Source organism: Cervus canadensis, chromosome 17 (genome assembly GCF_019320065.1).
Source record: "Cervus canadensis isolate Bull #8, Minnesota chromosome 17, ASM1932006v1, whole genome shotgun sequence".
Lineage (NCBI taxonomy): Eukaryota > Metazoa > Chordata > Mammalia > Artiodactyla > Cervidae > Cervus > Cervus canadensis.
The window spans coordinates 11,082,888-11,108,029 of NC_057402.1; the positions used below are offsets into that span (position 1 = coordinate 11,082,888).

Here is a 25,142-nt window from a genome sequence, read left to right on the forward strand (position 1 = left end):
TGCTTTAAAGGATGTCTCCCCAGCATCACCAGTGACGTGGAGGAGAATGCCGAAGAACACAGCTCTCATCTGTGAAGTCGGCTTCTGAGTGACAGCCGTCAGGGGACGGCAGGGGCCCTCCCACTTTCCAGATGACAGTGGTGGACGTACAAGCAGACCCAAGGTCCCTCAGCCGCACCGGAGCCTTGAGAGGCCTGAGGACACTCGTCACAGGCCAGGCAGGCCCACTGGTGTCCTCTGACATCCTGTCCTTGCCCCCTAACAGCAGATTCTTTTGTGGTGGGTGACATGTTAAAGAGCTGGGTTTTAAAAGATAGGGCCGGCCGCCAAGGCAGTCAAGGCAGTTCTGCTCTCTGACCCAAGGAGGTGAAGCTATGGCGAGGCCTGTGGTTCCTTTGGCACTTCCAGCCCAGCCCAAGGGCAGAATTTCCTGAGTGGCTGGACCTCTCCCTCAACGAAGACACTCCTGCCCCTGCTGATCCACTCACACAGACAAGCCCCATGGGACGGCAGTGTTGATCTTTGGTGCAGGCCAGGACCAAAAGTTGTTATGGAAACCATTTTAATACTAGGAAAACGTTTTTAACCAATTGCCTGAGGAAGCTGTAGGGCCTGGCCTACCTCCCACAGAACCAGGGGTCCCTGGGGACCCACTCACGGAACCACAGCTTGTGCCCCTGCCCCTGCTCAGCATGGCAGTGCGTTTGGTCCTTCGGCTTCTTCCCTCTGCCTGGGAAAGCACAGAGCCACCACCGAGGTGGCTGTTCCCCGTCTTGGGGTGTTCTGCCACATCCCATTGGGAAGGGTCTATGGGGGAAGCATCCCACTTGTAGGATACTCTCTACATATCAGGTCGCGTGATTATTTTCACACATAATCTTGTTGCACTTGAATCAATAATTATGTGTTGGTAAAAGTGAAGTCGTTCAGTCGTGTCCAACTCTTTGCGACCCTATGGACTGTAGGCCACCAGGCTCCTCCGTCCATGGGATTTCCCAGTCAAGAACAGTGGAGTGGGTTGCCATTTCCTTCTCCAGGAGATCTTCCCGACCAAGGGATTGAACCCGGGTCTCCCACATTGTAGGCAGACACTTTACCATCTGAGCCACCCGGGAAGATGTGTTAGTAATTGTCTCCATTTCACTAGTGTGGGAACGGAACTCGGGGAGTGAAGTGACTTGGCTAAGGTCATATAACTAGTTAGTGACAAAGTCAAGATTTTGAACCCAGGCAATCTGGCTCCAGAGCCACTTTGCTTAAAGTAGGAACCAAAAGCGAGGACAGTTCTGTTGCTAAATAGTCACACTGATTTATAAAGTTCCCTTCGGAAGGAAAGTAACACATACGAAGTTGTAAAGACAGACTCTTAGAGCAACTTTCCTTCCAGCTTTTGGTCTGCAAAGAGAAGGCATCGCGGGGTGGGTGCATCACCCAGGAAGTGGGATTGCTGATGTGACTGGCTGCTATAGATGAGCAGGGTAATGTCTGTGGATGACTGGATTTATTAACTCTGTGTTACTTAGAGTTCCTCTGAATTCTGCCACTCCTTTCCTCCACAGTGCTTTCCCTTCAGAAGCAAGATCTGAGGGTGGATGTGAAGGGAAGGGAGTGGTGCTTTGGGTTTGGCCAGTGGTTTTGTGAAAAAATGGGAGAGCAGAGGGCAAGGTCATGAAAACAGCCTGCCTCTCTCGGGTGTTCTGATTCTAAACTGACAGCATCTCTCCTGGGAAGAGGGTGCCCCCGACATGAGCACTGGCAGGGCTATTAGGCCTGGAAAGGCAGCACAGACAGACCCCGGAGGGAATTTCTCCAGCCTTCTGCCGAAGAGAAAGCTTTGCTTTTGTGAATGCTGCACAAACTACAGATGCAGTTAGGGAGCAGCCACTGCTGATTGTACTGTGCCTGACAGCCCAGCCCGAGGCCCAGGACGCCTCTCACAATGGCTCAGAGCAGCCGAGATTCAGCTCGGTGTCCTTCAGTTTGGAAACAGGGATCATGATATTCACAAACCATGTAACGCGTTATCCCACTCTGACTGTACTTGGCACAGCGTGCTCCTCCCCAGGCCAAGGTGGGAGGGGCAGGGAGGGGGGACCACTGAACCAATTCAGAGATCAGGGTCAGGTTTACATGCCTGTGAAGAAGGGACAGTCACTTAGCTTGAGCCCGTGGGTCCACATTCCAGCCCAGGGCAGTATGGGAACCTGGCCCCCTGCCTGGGATTAAAAGCACCCTGACATCAGTCTTCACAAAGGCAGAAAATGGACACAAGTGTGCCCTTTGTATAAGGAACTGGGAGCAGTCTGGCTGTCAGCGGACACTGCAGTCTGACACGGAAGCACCAGTAGATTTTAATAAATCCCTGCAGATTGGAAACTTTGAAGGCCTTCAATTAAGGAAGGCAGTTCCACACCCCTGCATTCTCCCTTTCTTCCAGAGGGGAGGACAGCTTGCTGGCAGTGCCGCAGCCCAGCCAGGGCTCCTTGAGATCCTGAGGCAGCAAGGTGAGCAGGTTATTAAGGGCCACGTCCAGACTGATGAATGAGGAGGCTGGCAGGAGCCAGGGCTCATGGCTACCCGGCAGCTTCCACAGTGGTGGTCTTTCCCATCTAACCTCTACCAGCCCATAAGAGGGAAGGGAGAAAGAAGCCAAAGACAGCCTCAAAACACTCGTCTGCTCTGCTCAGCTGGAGTCTGGTTGCACGTACTGGTCAGTATCTCCACCTGGCTGCATCGCTAGATCCTACTTCCAGGGTGTGTTAGGGATGACGAGACAGCTTCTTGGTCGTCCCGGACCCTCGTCTTTCTTAGTGTCTGTCCGGGTGGGGCTGGCGGCAGAACCCCGCAGCACTGCCCCCCAGAAAGCAGGCAGTCCTGGCCCTGAGGGAGGTAAGGGGCCCGACAACTGGGCTTCATGCTGACGGCTACAGGCCCCTTTCTAGACTTTGGCATTAAAGTCTTGTTCCTCAAGTTTGGGGTGAGAAAACGTTCCATCGTGAGTGTTTGGAAGTACACTGGAGATCTTCAAGTTGGCCTCAGTTCACCTTTCCAAGTCCAGTCCAGCAGCTGACTGGACTTGATTTTTTTATAGAACTCATAAGATCTTGAGCTTTTCCTCCCCTGCAGAGAGGCACTGCCCCCAGTAAAAATAAACCAAAGGGTATTTTTTTACCCAACAATGGAATGTCAACACTGGCAGGAACCTCCTCCAGATGAAGAATTGGACCCAGAGAGGGGTAGTGACCTATGCAATGTCTCGGAACTGGGGGTAGAGCCAGGGGCTCTGGCGTCCTTGCCCAGAGTTATAAAACATTGGATCCTCCATGAAAATAAATATTAAAAATATTATCACCAAGTTACCAACAGTCCATAGTGAGTAGGCCTTATTCCCAGTGCCTCTGCCCCAAAGGCAGCAACGTTCTCTAACTATAGTCTAAATCGCTTAAAAAATTGAAGAGCCATAACGTTCCATTCAGAATGCAGTCCCGTTAGGTGACAGGCTCCACTGCATGGCCTAAAATTAATCAGTGTTTATCGGCTGCATAGAGGATGTTGTAGTGGGATGTTTTATAGAGCAGGTACACGGAGGGGGTGGCAGCCTCGGGGAAGACGTGGTGGTTCAGGGCTGTGTCCATCTCGTCCACGTACTCCACCTGCAGGGCGATGTTCAGGGCCTGGGACAGGGCCGTGATCTGGATGTGGTCACACTCCATGGCCATGGGCTCCACCTCCTGCAAAAGCCACACGGAGAAAACAACCCAGTTGAGGATGCAGGCCCAGCACAGGATGGGTGAGAGGTCCCACCCTGGCTTTTTGCCCAGTTGCAGAGCTCAAAACCTCAAAACAACAAGCCTTGAGGCAGATGTCAACATACACATTTTCTAGAGAAGGAAACGCAGGCTCAGTGAGGAAGGAACAGATAGAAATCACCAGAATTAAAAGGCTTAAATCTAAATCTTTTTGATTCTGGTCTCCTCGTATGTCAGAGGAACACACTACTTTAAAGAATCTGGAGGGGAAAGCAGGAGTTTTTCAGCTTGGGCTTTCTAATGCATAAGGAACCTCAGAGCAGAAGGGGACTCTTATCATAACGGGATTTCAAGCTTAGGTGCTTACAGAGGGGTGGGCGAGCAAGTGAGCAAATCAGTGGAGACAGGCAGAGATGGTGACAAGCTGGCTAGTGAGTCCCAGTAACTCAGGCAGCTGCCACTTAGCTCTTGCTGATGGTTGCCAGGCAAAATAAGGTCTGGGGAACTGGATCTTTTGATTTTTCCAGAGAAATCCAGACATCCATATAAAGACTGCCCCACGTTTAAATGTTGGCAGTCCTTTCAGGTAAACACCACACATCATAAAACATGTCCTGGAGCAACGATGACTCTGGGGTTGCTCCTCTGTTTATTTTGTAAACAGTAGTCCAGTCCAAAGGCCCTTTGATGAGACAATCTGAGGCTCAGAGAGGGAAAGCGACTTGCCCAAAGCCACACAGCTCAGGCAGCTCAAGGAGGATCTGTTCAGTTGGCTAATCTAATCCAATGCTCTGAATTGCAATGTAGACGTGACACCCCAGCACCCTGGTTAGGGAATGTCAGTGTTCAGGTCTCCTAAGGAGAGAGGGCTGAGAGCAGAGCCCAGGGCTGGAGGCCACATCCCAAGCCAGGGCCCCGAGGACCTACATGAGTGCAGAAGTCTTTGATGTCCATCTCCTCGTCGATGAAATGTCGGAAGAAGTCTGCGCGGTTCCTGATGAAGGCAGAGGTCAGCAGGCGCAGGAACTGCACGATTCGGTCCGAGAAGCTCTGGTCGTTGAACACCTTCAGCAGGCTGGACACGGAGCCGTCCTTCTCCACCAGCTCTACCACGCTGTAAAACTGCACCCCGGGCCCTCAGCGGGGGGCCGGGCAGGCCCCGCCCCTCCCTCCATGAGCCTCCCTCCTTGAAATCCTCAAGTTGAGGTCCCAGAATCAAACCATCAGAGATCCCGCCAGAGCTAAGTGACAGGGTTAGAGACACTCTGTAGTGAGTCCCTTGGCCCAGAGCTTCCCTCCTCACTGCCGTGACTGCGATCCTTACATACAGATTCAGAAGTGAGAGTCCTCCATCCCCACACCGCCCTCACTAGTGGGGTCAGGGGGGTGAGGTGGGGAAGAACGCTGGGGGAAGTTTCCAGCCTGACAGCTCCTGTTCCAAAGGAGGTGCCTCCTCCCAGAGGAAGGACAGGGCCCTGGGTTCCCTGTCCCCTCGATGTCCCCACAAGCAGCAAGCAACCCTCAGTCCTTGGTCTGCTCTGCCAGCGAGGAAGGCCGGGCCCTTCAGCCGTCATGCCCAGGGTTAACTCACTGCGTTGAAGAAGTTTCGGAACTTGTGCTCCTCGAAGCCAGCCGCCAGGAGGTCGTTGGGGGTCTGCAGTACACGCTCTTTGAACCTGAAGGGGAAGGCCGGTGCTTTCAGGGAGAGGCAGGGGGTCGCCGCTGTGACCGTCAGCTGTCACCTCACTCCCCCCTCCACCCCCACACACCTGAGAGTCACTGGAGGTGGGTCATACACCCATTTCGCAGATGAGGAAATTGAGGTACCACCCATTCCAAAATATATTGATTCTATCTTTCAAAGGTCTCTTGACTGTCCCATGGTTCCTGGGGCATCAATACCATCTCTGGCCTGGCTGCGCCCAGCCTTCCCTCCCTCCTAGTCCCCACTCCACAGGGACCATAAGAGTGACCTGCCGCAGCCTTCTCCCTCAGGTCACAGCTTCTCAGCACCGGGGTCCCGGAAGGGCCCCTGCCGAGCTCACCAGCCGCATCTCCAGTCCAGTCCACAGCCTCCCTCATGCCCTACAGCCACTCCCCATTCGCATCTTCACCCCTTAACATCCACTGTCCCCTCGGCCAGGCGTGCTCTTCTCAGAGATGGGCTGAGTGTAAAAAACATTGTTTTTTTTAAAAAACAAGAGTATCATCTATGCTTATGAGGTTATCATTGTCTGTTGTGTGTGGACGGTGGAAATATGATCTGGACTATAGTGTATGGTGCATATCTCTTCCCAACTCCCTGTTCAGTGAACCCATGATGGTAGCTTGAAAAAAATAAAACAAATCATGACAAGAGGATTTAGACCACAGACATCAACTCACACCACAGATCAGGCCTCCCAGCCAAACGGCCATTAAACCTTTGCCAGCACTGACCTCCCTGCCAGATCTGGTCTGGGGAGCCCTCCCTCTTGTCACTGTCCCCACTGCAGGCCACCTACTGGCACAGCCCCGTCGGGGCCTGTCCTGACCCCTGGGGACGGCGAGGAGCTGCCCCAGGATGCGGAGTTCACAGTCCGAGGGACTGGTCCACAGGAGGGACGCCTGCCACACAAGAAGGGCCAAATGCAGAGGCTGGGGGACCAGCTGGCTCGGGCCTAACTGCAGCCCTGCCCCTGGGAGGGAGACCAGGCTCCAGTGAGGACGCTGCGGGGGTCTTCACGAGGGACTCAAGGCACAAGGAGAAAGGCCTGGGAGGCGTAGGCGCCCGGTGGGAGGGCGCGGGGAGGAGAGACTGGTCTGAAGTGGAATCATCTCATAATCTGGAAGGTGAGGCACTTTTACTTTTGCTGCAAGGCAGCCTGCCCCTGGCTGGGCCGGCATCTCTGAGCCCGTTTCGGCCAGGCAGGTGTGGGAAGGAGCGCGGTGCGGGGGCCTTCAGCCCTGCTGCTGAGTCGCTCTTCGGCTTTATAAGGCTCCCCTTCTGTGCAGGGTGGGTGATGGGGACAGGTCTCCATGGCAGGCTGTGAAGACCTCTCTGGCCACTGTTCCCGTGAGGCCGACATGCACAGCTTGGCTCCCGGCTTTCCTGCCCACACACCCATCCCCGGCCATGTGCCCATCACATCCCCACGCTCATTCCTCACCAGTGCCTGCGGGCCTCATAGTGCCAGCCCTGGTTGTCACAGAGACACATGGGCCCAGTCTAGTGAGGGACAAACACTTGGGGCAGGACTCCCGCCCCGACGAGGTGAGGGAGGGGAAGGAGGATAGTGTAAGGACTTGGAGCGTGGGACCCCTCTTGACTGCACACTTGCCTTGTGCAAGTCATGTAACCTATCCGAGACTCAGTTTACTCATCTGTAAAATGGGGTGACACCAGCCCACTGGTGTGAAGCCCAGTGGTACTTCCCACTGGACCCTACCTGGATGGCTCCCAGGCATTTTGGACTTGGCAACGTGGAGCTCCCGATCTCCCCTGGCATCCCTGGGTGGCAAGGGCTTCTCAGTCCTGGTAACTCGGGTCAAACGCCCAGCACTCAGCCTCGACTCTCCACTCACGCGCCCCACTCCAGCCACGAGTGGGTCCTGTGGTGCCACCTCCGCCCGCTCAGGCCACCTCTACCACCTCTCCTGTGGGCGCTCCGAGATCACACACCCTGCTGCTCTCAGACGCCATCATTTGTGTGTGTGCCTCATTTTTCCTGCACACAGCAGCCTGCTCGGCAGGCCCTTTGCACGGCCAAACCCTCTGTGGCTCTGTCTCATTCAGGCCAACATTCGAGGTCCACTCAAGGGCCCATGAGGCCCTGCCCCACCTGTCCCCGCTATGTCTCCAACCCCTACTTAAAACTGCAGCCCCTAGCCCTGCACAACCTGGCAGCCTTTCCTGCCTGATATTTTTCCTGCAATGCTTCCTGCCACCTGACACATCAAGTACTGTCTGTATCCACTGTCCCTCTTTCCCAGTTAGGATGCAAGCTCGACGGGCAGAGCGCTTTGTCTCCCCCGTTTGCTGCTGCGTCCCCGGGGCCCACGACACAGTCGGCATGTGGCACCCACTTGGGTGATGGCTGCAGGGAGCAAGGGTGCCCCAGAGGGAGGGTAGGGTAGAAACCCGGCTCAGCAGAGGAGTTCAACCCTGTGCTCGTGACCCGCGGCCACTCCGCACTCTTCCCTGGTGTGTGTGCGGGAGGGCGTGACGAGGAAGCCCGAGATCTCCATTGATCCTCTAAGGGCTGCCAGCCCTCCAAGGTTAAGGAAGCGGGTCTCAGCATCTTGCTACTACTCCTTGCTACCCAGCAGCGGCAGCAGCTTCTCCGGGAGCTTGAGAGAAATGCAGAGGCCCGGCCTGGCCCTACAGAACTGGAATCTGCATCTGAAGAAGATCCCAGGGGGTCTGCACAAAGATGACATCTGAGAAGCCCCAAATTAAGCCAAACCCTGGGGGTTGAAGGGAGGATCGTGTCCCAGCCACATGATAGAGGGACCTGGGACGGCATCAACTCCAGATCCAGGCTGACTGGGTAGATGCCTGGTTACACACACTCACTTCAGAGGTCAGCTGAAGCGATCCAGAACAACGGGCAATGCGTCTTTGTTTTCTCCTTGGAATGAAGCTTCAAGAACGCACCCAAGGCAAAACTCACCTCACCCAGGCACACTCAGATCAGAGAGTTGAAAGTGCCCGCTAGGTCATTTGGCCCACCCCCAGCTGGCCCCTTGGCTGCCCTCTCTTCCACCACAAGGGCCGCTGGGCATCCCCTCGATGTCAACGCCTCCACTCACTCCCTGGGTTGAGCAGGCAGCGCTGAGGCCAAACCCTCGCGGAGGTTCAGGGCCGATGGACACAGCAGAAAACACAGCCCGCCTAGCAGCCCTCACGCGGCACTCACTTGAGGATCTCCCTGCTCTTGCCCAGCAGAGACTCCAGGTAGGAGTAGCCCAAGGCCCGGTAGAAGCAGTTCCCGTCCCCCTTGGTCTTGCGGATGGCGGTGAACCTTTTGCTGAGCTCCTGTGGGGGACAGAGGAAATGTGGGCATCTGTACCAACAGCAGCCCCATCAAGTCCTGTCAGAGGCGGGGTCCCGCCTGCCCCAGGCAGGATGCTCCCTCATCTGACTGGAGGCCCTCCACAGTGTCCCAACCCTCATCCCACAAAAATAAGTATATGCCGAGTGCGACCTGCGTGAGGCACTGGACAGGGAGCTGTGCCCCGCTCTGAGGAGCCTACAGGCCAGGGGGCTGATGGACATTCGGACGACTGTCACAGGAGGACAGGGGACGCACCGGGGTGCCATGGAGCAGTGGCATCTACACCAGACTTCAGCAGTCCAGGAAGGCTTCCTGGAGGAAGGGCACCGAGAGAAGCGGTACGCCTGGTGGGGGCAGCGAGGGCGCACGCGGCTGTGAGATGGGCCAGGAGGCTGCAGAGGCAGTAGGAAAGACTTCCTCGGACATCGCCAGGCAGTCTGGCCAGCCTTCCAAGCGTTTCTTAAGAGGTGTGGCGTCCCCACGGCACCCCCTCCAGTTCTGCTCCGAGCTGTCAGCTTCCGCCCTGGCTGCCTCCTGGGCCTGCCTACGGTCAGGATTCTGACGGCCCAGTGTGGTTTCCAAGGGGTCAGGGAGTCCCTGCTCCCACCAGGGTGGAGCTGACGGCCCCCCAGAGGCAGGCCGTAGGGAGGGGTGTGCTCCCTGGAAAGCCAGCTCATCTCCAATGGATGAGATGTGCGGCCCAGCTCTCACTCCTGCCCCAGGAAGGGTTCCCGGCAGCCAGAGGAGACAGTCCTGCCAAGTGCAGGCGGCCAGAGGGCAGCAGGGGGACACCCAGGTTCCTCCTAGTCCTGTGATCGTTCCTGCATCCTTCAGCCATCTCCCCTCTGTCAGAGTCTGGCCAGGGTGGGCCTTCTCACCAGAGAGGTGCTGACAGAGTGATTACAAATACTACTTTTATGAGCTCAGGCTGCCCGGCCCGAATGCCAGCTACTCCATGTATGCGCGGTAAAATCATGGACCGACCACTTAATTTCTGTAACTCGGTTCCCTCAGCTTTGAAATGTGGGTAATTAAAAGTCCTGATCTTGCAATGTTGTAATGAGGTCCAAAACTGCTGGCTTTTTTTTTGCAACTAAAGGATTTCTCACTAAGGTAAATAGGTCCAACATTGCAATATCCTGGGAGCCCTTTAATTTGTCCAGGAACCTGGTCCAAATGCAAAACCTTTTTACCTTCAAAGTGTTACCTTTGTCTCTGCTCCCAACTCCAGCCCATTTCATCTAGGCTCCCCTCCTCCTGACTCTCTGCCTTACCTGGATTTTCCTCTGGTAGATCCTGTTTTCAGGATGATCCCGAAGAATTGATAGAATGTCACATTTTTCTGATATTAGGTTGAAAGATGTTTCACTCTGAAAGACAGAAAAAGGAGCACAGCTGTGACAATTTCAAAAGCAGCTGCAGGACTTTCTCCAATAGAAAGCTGACGACCTGCTGGTTGCAGCACACAGTGAATGTTACCTTCCCTGGATAGAAGCACCTGGAGTATGTGACTAGCAGCCCAGATGCCAGGGTCCCTGGCAGGAGTCAGGGTCAGTCCCATCGTGAAAGGGGTATCATCTTGTAACTTCTTTTGTTTTAAATATTTTGGAAATATTTATTTAGTTGGCTGTGCTGGGTCTTAGTTGCAACATGCAAACTCTTAGTTGTGGCATGTGGGATCTAGTTCCCTGACCCAGGATCAAACCTGGAACCCTGGAATTGGCAGCGCAGAGTCTTAGCCCCCGGACCACCAGGGAAGTCCTTCATCTTGTAATTTCTGAACTGACTCATTTACAGACTGTAATACATCAGTGCACAAAAATAAATGCAAAATGGTTTAAAGACTTAGATGTAACAACCGAAACCATTAAACTTCTAGAGGAAAACATAGGCAGTATGCTGTTTGACGTTGGCCTTAGTAGTGTTTTTTTTGGATCTGTCTCCTCAGGCAAGGAAAACACAAACAGAAACAAACAAATGGAACTACATCAAAACAGAAAGCTTTTCATCCAGGAATCTATTTCCTGTCTGTGTAAATTTGCCTCTTCTGAACATGTCATACAAATGGAATCATATGATTGGTCTTTTATGACTGATTTCTTTCACTTAACATAATGTATTTAAGATGCATCCATGTTGTAGCACATGTCAGTACTTTTTTCCTTCTTGTTGTCAGATAATATTCTACTGTATGAGTATACCATATTTTGTTCCATTTGTCAGTTGATGGATTTTGGGGTTGTTTCTACTTCGGGGCTATTAAAAATAAAGTTACTCTGAATATTCCTGTTTAGAAAAAAAAGCTTTTGCACAGCAAAGAAACTTTCAACAAAAGGAAAAGGCCACTTACTGAAGGGAACAAGATATTTGCAAATGATATATCTGAATAAGGAGTTAATATCCAAAATATATAAAGAATTCATACAACTCAACATCAAAGACACAAACAACCCAATTAAAAAATGGGCAGAGGAGCTGCACAGACATTTTCCCAAAGAAGACATATGGATGGCCAACAGGTGCATGAGAAGATTTTCAACACCGTTAGCCATCAGGGAATCAAAACCACCATGAGATATCACCTCACCTCTGGGAGAATGGCTGTTATCAAAAAGACAACAAATGACAAGGTTGGTGGGGCTTCCCATGTGGCTCAGCTGGTAAAGAATCTGCCTGCAATGCAGGAGACCTGGTTTGATCCCTGGGTTGAGAAGATCCCCTAAAGAAGGGAATGGCTACCCACTCCAGTATTCTGGCCTGGAGAATTCCATGGACTATATAGTCCATGGGGTCACAAAGAGTTGGACACAACTGAGCGACTTTCACTTTCTAACAAGGTTGGTCAGGATGTGGGGAAAAGGGAACCCTGGTGCACTGCTGATGGAAATAGAAATTGGTATAGTCATTAAGGAAAACAGTGTGGAGATTCCACAAATTAAAACAGAACTACCATGTTATTCCACTTCTGGGTATATATATCCAAAGAAAACAAAAGCACTCATTCAATCACTACATTCACTGAAGCACTATTTACAATAGCCAAGATATGGAAGCTACCTAAATGCCCATCAATAGATGAATGGATAAAGATGTGGTATATAATATGCACTGGAAAATTATTCAGTCATAAAAAAGAATGAAATATTGCCCTTTGTACCAACATGGATGGACCTAGAGATTATCATACTGAGGAAGTTAAAATACTAAAAGACAAATATTACATGATATCACTTGCAACGTGGAATCTAAAGAAATGAACAAACATAACAAAACAGAAACGGTCACAGATACAGAGAACGAACAGGTGGCTGCCAGAGGGGAGGGCATTGGGGGGAGGAGAGGAACAGGTGAGCGAGATTAAGAGGTACAAGGCAGAAGAGAAGAGTCACGGTGTGAAGTATACAGTGAGGGGAGCATACGCAGTAATTATGTAGTATCTTTGGTGACAATAACTAAACTTACCACGGTGATCATCTTGAAGTATAGAGAACTAGTGAATCACTATGTGGGGTAACAGGAACTAACATAGAGCTGTAGGTCAATCATACTTCAAAAACAAACTCAGAGAAACAGAGATCAGGTTTGTGGTTACCCGAGGCAGGGGTGGGGTCACAGAGAACCAGAGGAAGGTGGTCAAAAAGTTCCAGTTACAAATTTCCAGTTGTAAGATAAATAAGTACTAGGGATGTAATGTACAACATGATAAATGTAATTAACAGTTGTATATGAACGTTGTTAGGAGAGTATAATGGCACCCCACTCCAGTACTCCTGCCGGGAGAATTCCATGGACAGAGGAGCCTACAGTCCATGGGGTCGCAAAGAGTCAGACATGGACTGAGCGACTAACACCAGAGAGTAAGTCCTAAGCATTCTCATCAGAGGGTAAATCTCTTCTAGTTTTTAAAGTTTGTGTCTTTACAAAGATGAGGGATGATCACTAAGCTTGCAATCATTTCATGATGTACGTAAATCAAATCTCTGTGCTGTATACCTTAAACTTACGCAGTGCTGGATGTTAGTAACACTGGGAGAAAAAAGAATATAGTAGCTCAAGTCTACTGAGCCTCCATACTATAAGGAGGCTCCATGACCCCTTTGTCTTCTCCTAACCTTCCTGTCTCACTCATTCATTCCTTCTTCTATTCATCCAACACCCAACCAGTCTGCACCAAGCACTGTGGTGTTCGGTGGCTCAGTGGTGTTGGAGCCGGAAACACAGATGTTAGACCATCTAGCACCACCTACTGGTGACAGTTCATATCGCAGCCCAGCTCTGAGTGGAGGTCAATTTCCCCCTACAGAGAGAAACCAGGGCTTCTAGAGGGTGGAGAAGTCACCTAATGGCAGAAGGAAGACCCAGGGCCAGGGGAAGGGCAGGACACGCCTGTTCTAACAGCTAATCTCCCACAGGCTTGTCTTCGCCTCAAGTTTTTCCTGCTCAGACGAGGGTTCAGGTCAGTGGGAGCTGCACCCGTCTCCAACCCCGCCCCCGCCCCGGGAAGGCTCTGACTTCGTCAGGAAAATAATGCTAAAATATAATGTGAAAGCCACTTGTAGTTTGTAGTTAAAATAAGTAGCCTTGATGAGAACCTACCGTATGGCTCAGGCAACTATACTCAATGCTCTGTGGTGGCCTAAAAGGGAAGGAAATTTTTTTTAAAAAAGGGAATATATGTATACTCATGAAACAGAAGTGGATGTTTTTTCTGGAATTCCCTTGCTTTCTCCATGGTCCAGTGAATGTTGAAAATTTGATCTCTGGTTCCTCTGCTTTTTTCCAGCTTGTACATCTGGAAGCTCTCGGTTCACGTACCGCTGAAGCCTCCTAGCTTGAAGGATTTTGAGCATAACCTTACTAGCGTGTGAAATGAGCACAGCCTGTATAGTAGCTTGGACATTCTTTGGCACTGCCAAAAAATAAGTCCCATTATTTACCTACCTACCTCAGTAAAAAAAAAAAAAAAAAGGCTTGTTTTTACACACAGCTGACTTAAAATGATGGCTTGGGTGTTTTTAAACGATGGATGATGACAAAGAAGCACAGCTGGATCGAACAGCGCTGGCACTTGGACTGCCCCCAAATAAAACCCAACAAATGGTGAGGGAAGAGGCACAAACCCAGTTCTATTTGATGAGCAATTTCTGAGACGATGTCACTGGCAGAGTGGAAAGCAGTATAAAGAATGAATCCTAAATATGGAGCGACAGGTACTGGGTTGGCCAAAAACTTCGTTCGGGCTTTTATAACATCGTATGGAAACACCTGAATGAACTTTTTGGCCAACCCAGTATTTCAGGTGGTAGGAAGCCGCCAGTCAAAACGAGAAAGTGAAAAGTGGGTGTGGAAGGGGGGACAGGCCTCACACCAGGGAAGCCTACCTAGGTTTTCCACTTGCCACAGTCGTATCATTTTTGCAAAGTTAAATAACAAATTTACTTAGGCTATTTAAAACAGTCAATTTAAAAGGAAAACATTAAACAGCAGTTTGGGGGTGGGGAGGGGCTCACACTTGGGGTTCAAAAGACCCACCGTCAGCACCAGGTATTTTGTCAACTTTCCCCCTTTATCCCTCATGCCTGTTCCCATCCTGCCATCCCCCAGCCTTTATAGGTATTCCCTATGATATGTCTTTCAATATGTATGTCTTTTTAAAATTGTGGTAAAACATACATATCACAAAATATGCCACTATAACCATTTTTGAATGTGCAATTCAATGGTATTACATCTTCTCAAAGTGAAACTCTACCCAGATGATGCTAGTGGTAAAAAAAATTCGCCTGCCAGTGCAGTAGACACAAGAGACTTGGGTTCGGTCCCTGGGTAGGGGAAAATCCCTTAAAGGAGGAAATGGGACTCCAGTATTCTTGCCTAGAAAATTCCAAGGATAGAGGATCCTGGAGGGCTATAGTCCACGGGGTCACAAAGAGTCAGACAAGACTGAGCACATGCACATAAACCGTAACTCCCCTCTCCTCCCCCAACCCACCGCCCAACCCTGGCAACCACCATTCTGCTTTTTCTCTATTAATGTGTCTATCCTAGGGACCTCACCTAAGTGGAATGTATGTCTTTTAAAAAATACCAAGTTGTTTTATGTATGCATGCATTTTAAATGTGCAGACAAATTATTCTATAGGTATCGTGGCCTTTTCTCTTTACTCAATACTATTTAAGATCCACCCTTTTGGACAAATGGCGCTCAGGTAGGTTGCCCTGCCCAGCCGTGGAGCCTTGAGTTGGCTCCAGTGCCCCCTCGTGGCCCCAGGTGTGTTTACAGGGCCACTGGGAGGGGTGAGGGAGTTCCTACTTTGGCACTTTCGGAGTCTCCGCCTGGCACGTCCAGAGTGACTCAAGTCAGCCCAGATGGCCCCCGCCCCACTTCCCATAAGCGTGGCCCTGGTCACATGGCTGGAAAAACAGCCTCAGCTCACTGGCCCATAAACCAGGTACAATACTCTGGGTTTGACCTTGGCTGACTGTAATTGGTGGTTTTTTAAATCATGGCCAAAAATTTCCAGGGTGTTATGGGACAGGGACAGACCTCACCTGACAATGTTGTGTCAGACCTCATCAGGTCACTTAAAAGGATTTTAGCCTTTAACTGCTGGTGTGCAAACAGGTGCTAATGAATTAGGTCAGGCAGACAGCACCTCTACCCTGAAACAGTTTTGAGCTGCCGAGTGGAAGAATATATTTCAAAGTGGAGAAGGATGTTTCTCTAATCACTGGCTGCTCCCCAGAGACCCCGGGAACTAACCAGATGCACTAGAACGGGGGCTTGGTGTTCAGACCAGATCTGAGTCATTGTGGGGGTCCTCTCACCTCCTACCTTTGGAGACTATAGAACCAGCACGTCACCACCTACTGGGGTCCTGCTGACTCTGCCCTTGATCCCCACCCCGTGTCCGGACACCGCCCACCTCCAAATGGAGGGAAGGCAAGTTCCCCCCACTTCCCTTGGTTTTCTCACCAAAGCCTCTACACATCTAGAACCTGTCCACATAGCCCTAAGAGTTCCTCAACCAGCCTGAGCCCAGCAAAAAAACAGGTTGAAAAACAGCCCTCCACCTCTACCCCCATCCGTGGATCCTGCCCCATGAGGGCGGCATTTGAAGTCCCAAAGGCTTCCAGTAAAGATGTGACCCACCAGGGCCAGAGGGAGGGCCCATTGCCAGGGTGATGTCAGAACTCACGCCCCACAGCTGCTGCCTGCCCCCTCCCCGCCCATGGGAACCCCATGCGCCCAGCACTGTGCGAGCACCCCCAGGGACCCCCCAGGAGATAATGGGGTGACAAGGAGCTGCGGGGCAGGGAGGGGCCAGGCTGAAAGGACTGGGCTCTGGCAGCTCGGTCCCGCAGACCTTAAGGTTCTGACCCACAACCCGACGTGTGACCCACGCCCAACCCCTGCCCCTCCGGTGAGTTCTCCATGGGCCCCTCCTGGGACAGGTACAGCTCGGGGTTGGAAGCCAGCCCCGGTGAGCACTCAGGAGAGGTGATACGAAGCTCCACTGGGACGGGGTCCTTTGTGACTTTTGTCACCATCCTCCTGGAACAGCTGCTGCTCCCCAGCAGGCACGAAGTACCCGCTGGTTGATGCGTTTCCTTTGCTGGGAGGTCACCGTATGCCAGGTGCTGGGGATAATCTCACTTAAGCCTCACGGTAGCTCTATTTTACACATGGAAACCGAAGCCCAGAGACGTCAAGCTGTTGGCCCCAACTCACAGAGTGAAGCGATCCAGGAAGAAACTGGTCTCCCAGCATATTAAAGGTATTCCACAGACCGGGTGCCTTTCTGGCCCTCTCCCCCTCCACGAGGAGAGCCCACCTGGCCCTCAGGGGTGCTCTGTCGTCACTTCCTGATGGCTCCCCAACAGCCAGGCCTCAGGCTCACGCCTCTGCCTACACCGCCCCCCATGATGTACCCCGCGGTGCCTCTGTGGGCGGCCCAGGCTCTGAGGTGCTGGGGAGCCTCTCCTGGGTCCACGCTGAGGCCTGGTGGGCAAGGCCAGCCCTTGGCCTGCCTGACCTCCGTCTGAGGCTGCTCTGCTGGCGGGGCTGAGCCCGGGCCGTGAGTCAGCCTTGTTAACCAGGCCCAGCCTCCCAGAAGCCACACCTCAGTGCGTGGTCTGACCTCAAGCTACCACCTCCTCCGCGGCAGGGGCCAGAGCCTGCAGCCACCCCACCAGCCGGGCGGGACCCAGAATGCAGTCTGCCGCCCCTCTCAGAAGGTCCCCCTCATTTCTAGAGGCTCCCCGTGGCTTCAGATCTGGCCTTGCCTGCCTAGCGCTGGGGTCTCCACAGCCGGCCGTTTGCAGGGGCTGGAAGGAAATGCCTTTTTATCTGATTTTTATTGGAGTATAGTTGCTTTATAATGTTGTGTTAGTTTCTGCTGCACAACAAAGTGAATCAGCCATATGTATACATAGATCCCCTCCCTCCTACACCCCACCCCATCCTCCACCCCCTCCAGTCATCACAGAGCACCGAGCAGAGCTCCCTGTGCCAAAGAGCAGCTTCCCATTAGCTATCGGTTCTACATATGGAAGTGTATATATGTCGATTCTATTCTCCCAATTTGATCCACCCTCCCATGCCCCCACCACCCCACGTCCACATGTTCATTTTCTATGTCTGTGTTTCTATCCCTGCCCTGCAAATAGTTCATCAGTACCATTTTTCTAGATTCATATATATGCGTTAATATACAATGTTTGTTTTCCTCTTTCTGACTTACTTCACTCTGTATGACAGACCCTAGGTCTATTCACATCACTGCAAATGACCCAATTTCATTCTTTTTTATGGCTGAGTTATATTCCAGGGAATGCCACTTTAAATGTCTACTTTAGGGTATAATGTATGATGTTCCAACATATGGAATAATCAAACACTTTTACTGATGAGTGATCAAAAACATTTGGAGGCCAAAGATTTAGGGGCGTGCTAGTCCTAGTGCTGCGAAGTGGCTTCCTACTGCTGCTGTAACCAATTAGCATAAACATAGCGATTTAAAACCACAGGATTTATTATCTTACATTTCTGGAGGCTCAGGGGAGAACCCACTTCCTTACCTTTGTCAGTTTCTAGAAGCTGCCTGCATTTCTTGGCTTATGATCCCTTCCGCCCACTGTCACGTCTCCTCACTCTGAGCTTCTTGCCTCTTATAAGGATCCTTGTGATCACATCATTGGACCTACCTGGGTAACCCAGGGTGCTCTCCCCATCTCAGGACCCTTAATTTACCATACCTGCAAAGCCCTTGCTGCCATGTGAGGTACCCTAGTCATGGGTTCTGGGATGAGGATGCTATTACTGATAGTCTTCGGGGCGCTGTTACTCAGCCTACCACTCACATGCCCCATCTCTGCTGTTCAGTGAAGGGAATAAGGAAGACCCTACACCCGAGTCCCTACTGCCTCAGGTCACAGTTATCGGCTGGCCTTGCAGACAGCCTGGATTCAGACGCTGGTCCTCTCTCATCTGACACCTGGACTCTTAGCATCCTCCTAACGGTCCAGATCTTCATCTCCCGCCCTGACCTCTCCCTAGAGATCCAGCCTCAAACACCACCAGCCACCAGGAAGTCTGACCATGATCCCTGAATTACTGCACCCCTAACTGTCTTCTCTCTACACCCCTGCATCCCCTCCAGGTGTCACCAGATCCTCAAAAGCCCCTCTATCTGGATAAAACTCACACCAAAGACATGGAAGGACTCTTCCCCTCCTCTTCCTGCTTCAGGTCTGCTCCTGTGTCTGGCCAGAGCTGCCACCATCTTCCCCCAGGGAGGTGGCACCAGCGTCTGCCCCACAGACCTCCTGGCTCCCACTCCCGCTCCCATCCCCACCGTCATCCACAGCATCCAGCACAGGCTCCCACCAAGCGAACCAGATGAGGGCGTGCCCTTCCCCAGTTCCCTCCAGTGGCTTCCTTCACTTGGGAAAACACTCAACCTTTGGATGACAACTGTCATCTGGCCTTGCTCCCCTCACTCTCCTGAACTCCAGCCCCAGAGACCCTCCTTATGTTCCTCCAACAAGAGGCACCCATTTCTACCTCAGGGCCTTTGCACATGCTGTTCCTGTGCATGGACAGATTCTCTGCCTCTTTCCATGTGTAATCACCTTCCTTGACCATCTTGTCTAAAGTTGCCCCTCCCCACAACCCCTACTGCCGTAACTTGCTTTCTGTCTTCAGCGGGTTCTCTAACATATATGTTCACCTGTTGACTTGCTTTCTATCTCCCTCCAAAAGAATGTCAACTCCATGAGAGTATGGACTTTGCTTGCCTATCATGACCAGATTCCCCAGTTCCTGCCACATAGTTATGCTCCCAAAATGCAGAATGAGTGGATGAGTGAAAAGATGGATAAGCTAGTCTCTGACTCCAGTCTGACCACTTCCGGCCCTCTGTCCACTCCACTGCCACAGAGACCATCCAAATCAACCATCTCTTATTTGTCAAAAATACATTATGGTCCCGCCCACCACATTTTCAGAATAAAACCCAAACCCCATGGTGCAGCATGTGAAGCATGTGAAGCCCTTTACAGTACATTCATCTCTCCTCCCTCCATACAGACCGCTCACCATTCCCAGAATATCCCACTCTTAACCATGTTTCCAGGCCTGTAAGCACATATTTCCAGGCCTGTCCCACCCTGACAGGAATACACAATTCCCCAAATGCTTCCTGAAAACTCCTACACATCCTTCAATACCCCATTCAAAAGACCCCTTTATGAAGCCTTCCTTGACACTCACTGCTCCCTCAGAGTGCATGGGTTCCCGCTGTGCTCTCCAAGCCCTTAGGCTTCTTAGGTCATGACTGGTAGTTCAGGAATTGCTTGTGTCCAGTTCTGTCTTGTCTCAAGCACTGAGTTCCTGAAAGAGGGCAGGCCCTTGTCTTTCTCATCAATGCCCAGCCAAGCATGGGGCTGGACTAGGGATCCTACTGGGGGCTTGTTTGAAAAACCAAAGAAGAAAGCACAGAAGGGCCCTGTGGGTTTGCTAGTCACATCTGACCCTCACTCTCCCCTGAATGTTAAATGCCCCTTGAGTGAGCATGAGACCCCTCACTACCTACAACCTCCATCAGTGGCAGCCCCCAAGCCTTGTCCTCACCCAGACCACTGCCTTCCCAAGGGCTTCTATGTCTTCTACCTGGGACCTGTCCCTAGCTCAGTGACTTTGAAATGGATACAGAAAGAAAACACTATATGTTCCAAAGGCATTCTCCTCTGCCCACCACACACACACTCACCATCATCCACACCACACAGACTCAAAAACATCACCAGTGGGCCACCACGGTGCCTGGCAAATAGTAGGTGCTCATTAAATGCTTAATGAACAGACAAGAACACACCCTGCACTGCCTCTGCCCCCATCCCCTCCCCATGATTCCCAGACAGACGTCTTGTTTGGTGAGTTAACCACTTCATTCCTCTCCAAGGCACCTACGCCGCCCGTCACAGGGCGGGGGCTGGTGCTGACTCTACCTGCCCTCTAACTTCTGTTCTCCTGAGTCCAGGGCAGACAGGAGGATGGAGTCAGAGGCTTCACTGTGCACCATGAAGGCCAGAAGATCAGGCCCCAGCCCCACCGCCCCGCCATGCTCTCAGCTACCCAGTGGTGACTGGAAGGCAAGCCAGCCTCGGCTCCAGGGTGGCTAAACCCATTATTACCCCAGCTCTGGCCACTCCCTTGTGGGCGATGCAGAAAGACCTCGGTGCCCTTCCAAGGAGCAGCAGAGCCAGGTAAACCCTCAGGCCCTGCCTGGAAACAGGAAGTGGGTGTTTCCAGGTGCTCCAGAAGCCCTCAGCCACACCCAACTGGTTTGTCCAGGACAGGCTGGCTCAGATGACCGGGCCACCCACGCCACACTCGGAACGTGTCAGACCATGACCAGGCTTTGACCTGTGCCCCAAGCCAGTGGCGGCCCGCAGCGGTCAGTGACCCATTTCCTTACTCAGACCTAGGAGGGAGGAGGCTGAGCACTAAGAACAGGCCCCTGTGCACACCCATTTCCAGAATTCTGTTGTCAGAGGGAAAGCCATGGCCAATTATCTGAACCAAGCACTCCATGCGCATCACTTCACGTGATCCTCACAGTGGCCCATTATACAGATGTGCAAATAGTGATGGGGAGGGGAAGCGACCACCAACGCCTCTTGGGTTTCCAGGGGGTGGAGGTGACATCACACCTCGGGGCTGTGACCACAGCCAAGCCCCCAGTCCTTGTCCTCTCCAGGCTCCCTGGAGCAGGGGGGGTCAGAGTTGATCAGTTTCAGGCATTCATCACACCTAGTCCTCGGCAGATTGCCTGTGCCCCTGTCTCCCCTCACCCCCAAGATGGACTGTTGTAATAATACAAAGGAATAATTCCTGGTGGTTCAGATGGTAAACAATCTGCCTGCAATGCTGGAGACCCAGATTCGATCCCTGGGTAGGGAAGATTCCCTGGAGAAGGGAATGGCAACCCACTCCAGTATTCTTGCCCAGAGAATTCCATGAACAGAGAAGCTTGGCGTGCTGCAGTCCATGGGGTTGCAAACAGTCGGACACGACTGAGCAACTAACACACACACACAGTAATACAAAGAGCACTGGACTGGGAATCCAAGTCCACCATAATCAGTCCCAGTCCTTCCCTGTCTGGGCCTCAGGGTCCCCAGCTGCCCAAGCCCTGAGTTTGGCCTGGCTCAGAAGGTCTCCGGGGCCCTTTCTGACCCCTAATTCACGTGCCTCACAACTTGAGACAGTCTCTCCACGTGGGTCCTAACTGCAAAGACCTTCTGTTGACAGGATGGAGAGGATGTCGGGCCACCCGTGGCAACCCCAGATCCACTCGTGGGGCTTGGGAGTGCGGAGGTCTCAAACGGCTGAGCCCTAGGGTGGGTGCGGCCATGAGCTGCGAACTAGCGGGGCTACTTAACGAAAAGGAGGCGACCCTTAGCCCTGGAGCCTCCCTGTCCCCGCCGTCGGAGCGGCACATGGGACACCAGGGACGAACGCGCCGGGGGCGGGGATCCTGGGGGCTGGGTTGGGTCCCCATCGCTGGCCGTCCACGGGAGCCTTCCAAGAGAGGACCGGGACTCCCCGGTATTCCTGGGGGCCCGAACGCAGCGGATTTGACACTGGGGGCTGAGCCTCGCGCCCGACCCCCGCGAGTGCACATGCGCCCGGGTGGCGACCCCGCCTACGGCGCCCCCTTCCCACCCCTCCTTCCCCGCTTCCCTCCTAGACCACTGACCATAGTGACCGGAGCCGTCGGGCCAGGTCCCGCCCCAGCGAGGAGCGATCCGGTGCGGGAGGGCGCCGCGGGAGCCACTGGCTGGCTCCGCCGTTGGGTCGGGCGGCGGGGGCCTCGAGGGCGTGGGGACGAGCGGCGAATACACCCGACCGCTCCGCAAACCAGAGGTTAGACCTCCACTGTGTCCCAGCAAGACACACGCCTCGCGATTGACGTCTGAAGCGAGCAATCAGAAGCTGGGCCACAGGACGTCACAGAAAGTGGGTGGGACTTCACGCGCCTTCAGCCTATGCTTTAGGGTCCATTTGACAGGGTACCGCCTCCTTTTAAAGACACAGAAACCTCTTAACTAGCAAAGGAGTTAGCCCAACCCAGAAAGACAAGTCTTCGTTTGTGAAGGCTGAAGGACTTTTGACCAAAACTGCAAATTGAAGTCTTCTAAAAGATTGGCTGTGCTATTGAAGTGGCTAAGTCACTTCAGTCGTGTCCGACTCTGCGACCCTATGGACTGTAGCCCGCCAGGTTCCTCTGTCCATGGGATTCTCCAGGCAAGAATACTGGAGTGGGTTGCCATTCCCTTCTCCAGGGGATCTTCCTGACCCAGAGATCGAACCCAGGTCTCCTGCATTGGCAGTCAGATTCTTTGTTGGCCCTCGTTAATTCATAATAAGGTCATATAAGTATAGTTTGCTCAAGATCAGAGGACAGGTGCTTAGGGAACGTGTTTTCAATAATATTAAGTTACTGCCTGCACGTGTAGCTTCTAAATAATATTTTACCCACTTCCAACTCATGAATCAGTAGGTTGCCAGGCCACCCAATTAATGTTTGTTGAATGACTGAATTTCTACGATCGTTGATTCTGTGCCTCTGGAATTGTATGGCTATATATGAGGCACAGACCATGAACCAGGCTTGGTTGACTCACCCTGTATACAAGCTCATTATTGCTGAACATCAAACAGACGAATATGTATCATTCAGAGATTCATTCACTAGTCCCTGACTGCTGGAAGACAGTGCTTTGGGAGGGGCGGGGAAGGGGCTCCAATGAATTGTATGTGCCACTTTTATAACTACTAATACTTCCTGGATTGTGTATTAATTCCCCCACCCCACTCTTACACATCTGCCCTTGGTACCAGGCTAGGCTCTCAAGTAGATAACATCTATATCTTCCAAGTGTGTATCACTTACTCGGTGGGGAGTTTGGGATCAACCAAGACTCAAGGAGAAATAACTACAAAAGCTAGTTTTTATTGAGCACTCAGTAAAGCGTCTGCTTACAATGCGGGAGACCCAGGTTCAATCCCTGGGTCGGGAAGATCTCCTGGGGAAGGAAATGGCAACCCACTCCAGTATTCTTGCCTGGAGAATCCCATGGACAGTACATGGGGTCGCAAAAAGTCGGACATGACTGAGCGACCTCATTTCACTACTATGTATCAAGCACCATCCTAAACTCTCAACCTATGTTATCTTAATTTTCTCACAACTAGTCTATGGTGGTAGGTTCTATTATCCCTGTTTTACAGATGAGGAAACTGAGGCATAGAGAAATTAAGCTACTTGCCCAAATTTACCCAACACATGGAAGGATTCAATCCCGGGCAGCCTGACTCCAGAGCTGGGTTTGAATTTTTTTCTGAGGAGCAATGTGCGTGCTTGCAGGGCCTGTGTACTCCCCATGCCTTTTCTTGCACGTAGAGAGTTTCTGCTCTGCTTTTTTTTTTTTTTTAACAGCTGAGGAAGCCAGAGAGGTGACAGGCTCAGTGCAGGGCTGATCATCTAGGAAGATGCTCAGCTGGGATGAAACCCAGATTCTGACTCCATATCCAGTGCTCAGTGGAGACTGTGTTAGGGCGGCTTCACTTGGTGGAGGAATGATTGAGCCAGGTGTGGCTCCTGGGGGTGTGGCAGGAGACTGCTGAGAGGAGCAGGGAAGGGTCTGTGAGGGCATTGCCTGGGGCCTGGCCTCAGGCTTAACCCTTGTCAAGCCCACATCAGAGTCATTTGGGGCTTCCAGAAGGCGGGTTTCTAGGAGCCCTCATGCTGGATCATAGTAAGCCCTGAGCCCTTGGCCCATCTCCTTCTTCCCCCAGACCACAGCAGCTCCCAACCAAGCTGGCACTGGCCTATGGAAGGAGCACAGGCAGCCCTGGGCCCAGGCTGGCTCTAGACCCTGCCGCTCACGGCTGTGTAGCCTCAGGTGACTTCCAGGGCCTCTCTAGGCCACTGACTTCTCACTCAGTGAAGGAGGTGAACAACTTAGGCCATTAAAAATAGATGAAAAAATATTTGTAATAGTGAAGCTTTTAAACAAAAATACAATCTTACCCAGAATCTCAGTACTATGTGTAATGGAAAGTTTCCTCAACTGGGTCTTGAATGAGCAGAGGAAACATAATCTCTTTAGTCTGTAAGTAATCAGACTTCTCTCTTAAGAGTCCTTTGGACAGCAAGGAGATCAAACCAGTTGATCCTAAAGGAAATCAACCCTGAATATTCATTGGAAGGACTGATGCTGATATTGAAGCTCCAATACTTTGGCCACCTGATGCAAAGAGCTGACTTATTAGATAAGACCCTGATGCTGGGAAAGATTGAAGGCAGGAGGAGAAGAGGATGACAGACGGAGATGGTTGGATGGCATCACCAACTCAATGGACATGAGTTTGAGTAAACTCCAGGAGTTGGTGATGGACAGGGAGGTCTGTTGTGCTGCAGTCCATGGAGTCGCAAAGAGTCGGATGTGACTTAGCGACTGAACAACAACAATAAAATCTGGTTAGAAGCAGGAAAAAAAAAAAGCTTCCAAATAGTTGAGCCATTTTCTTTCGTTTTTTGTTTTGTTTTTTAATATCTACGTACTTATTCTTTGATCTTCATTGCAGGATCTTTAGTTGAGGCATGCCAAATTTTCAACCAGGGAGTAAATCTGAGCTCCCTGCATTGAGAGTAGAGTCTCAACTACTGGACCACCAGGGAAGTCCCTAGCCAGTTTTCAGTCTGGGCTTGAGTTGAAAATGTAAACGGTCCTTCTAGGGGCTGCCCTGTGTTCTTTCTGGAATGAACCTGCTCCACTTCTGCCT

At 51.9% G+C, this 25,142-nt stretch overlaps 1 protein-coding gene across 2 annotated transcripts; it reads right to left on the minus strand.

The window, feature by feature from the left end:
• Window positions 1-1,289: 1,289 nt before the first annotated feature.
• OTUB2 (OTU deubiquitinase, ubiquitin aldehyde binding 2) lies at window positions 1,290-22,251 on the minus strand. 2 transcript variants are annotated; one of them, XM_043489484.1, is made up of 6 exons: window positions 22,051-22,251; window positions 10,060-10,155; window positions 8,648-8,766; window positions 5,341-5,425; window positions 4,677-4,871; window positions 1,290-3,731 (listed from the first exon to the last, which is right to left on the minus strand). In XM_043489484.1, exons 1-6 carry the CDS (start codon window positions 22,051-22,053, stop codon window positions 3,525-3,527), a joined length of 705 nt encoding a protein of 234 aa, XP_043345419.1. In that variant the 5' UTR covers window positions 22,054-22,251; the 3' UTR covers window positions 1,290-3,524. The 2 variants fall into 2 exon arrangements, with proteins under 2 accessions (XP_043345419.1, XP_043345418.1); XM_043489483.1 differs by lacking the exon at window positions 22,051-22,251 and adding an exon at window positions 16,518-16,571.
• Window positions 22,252-25,142: the final 2,891 nt, after the last annotated feature.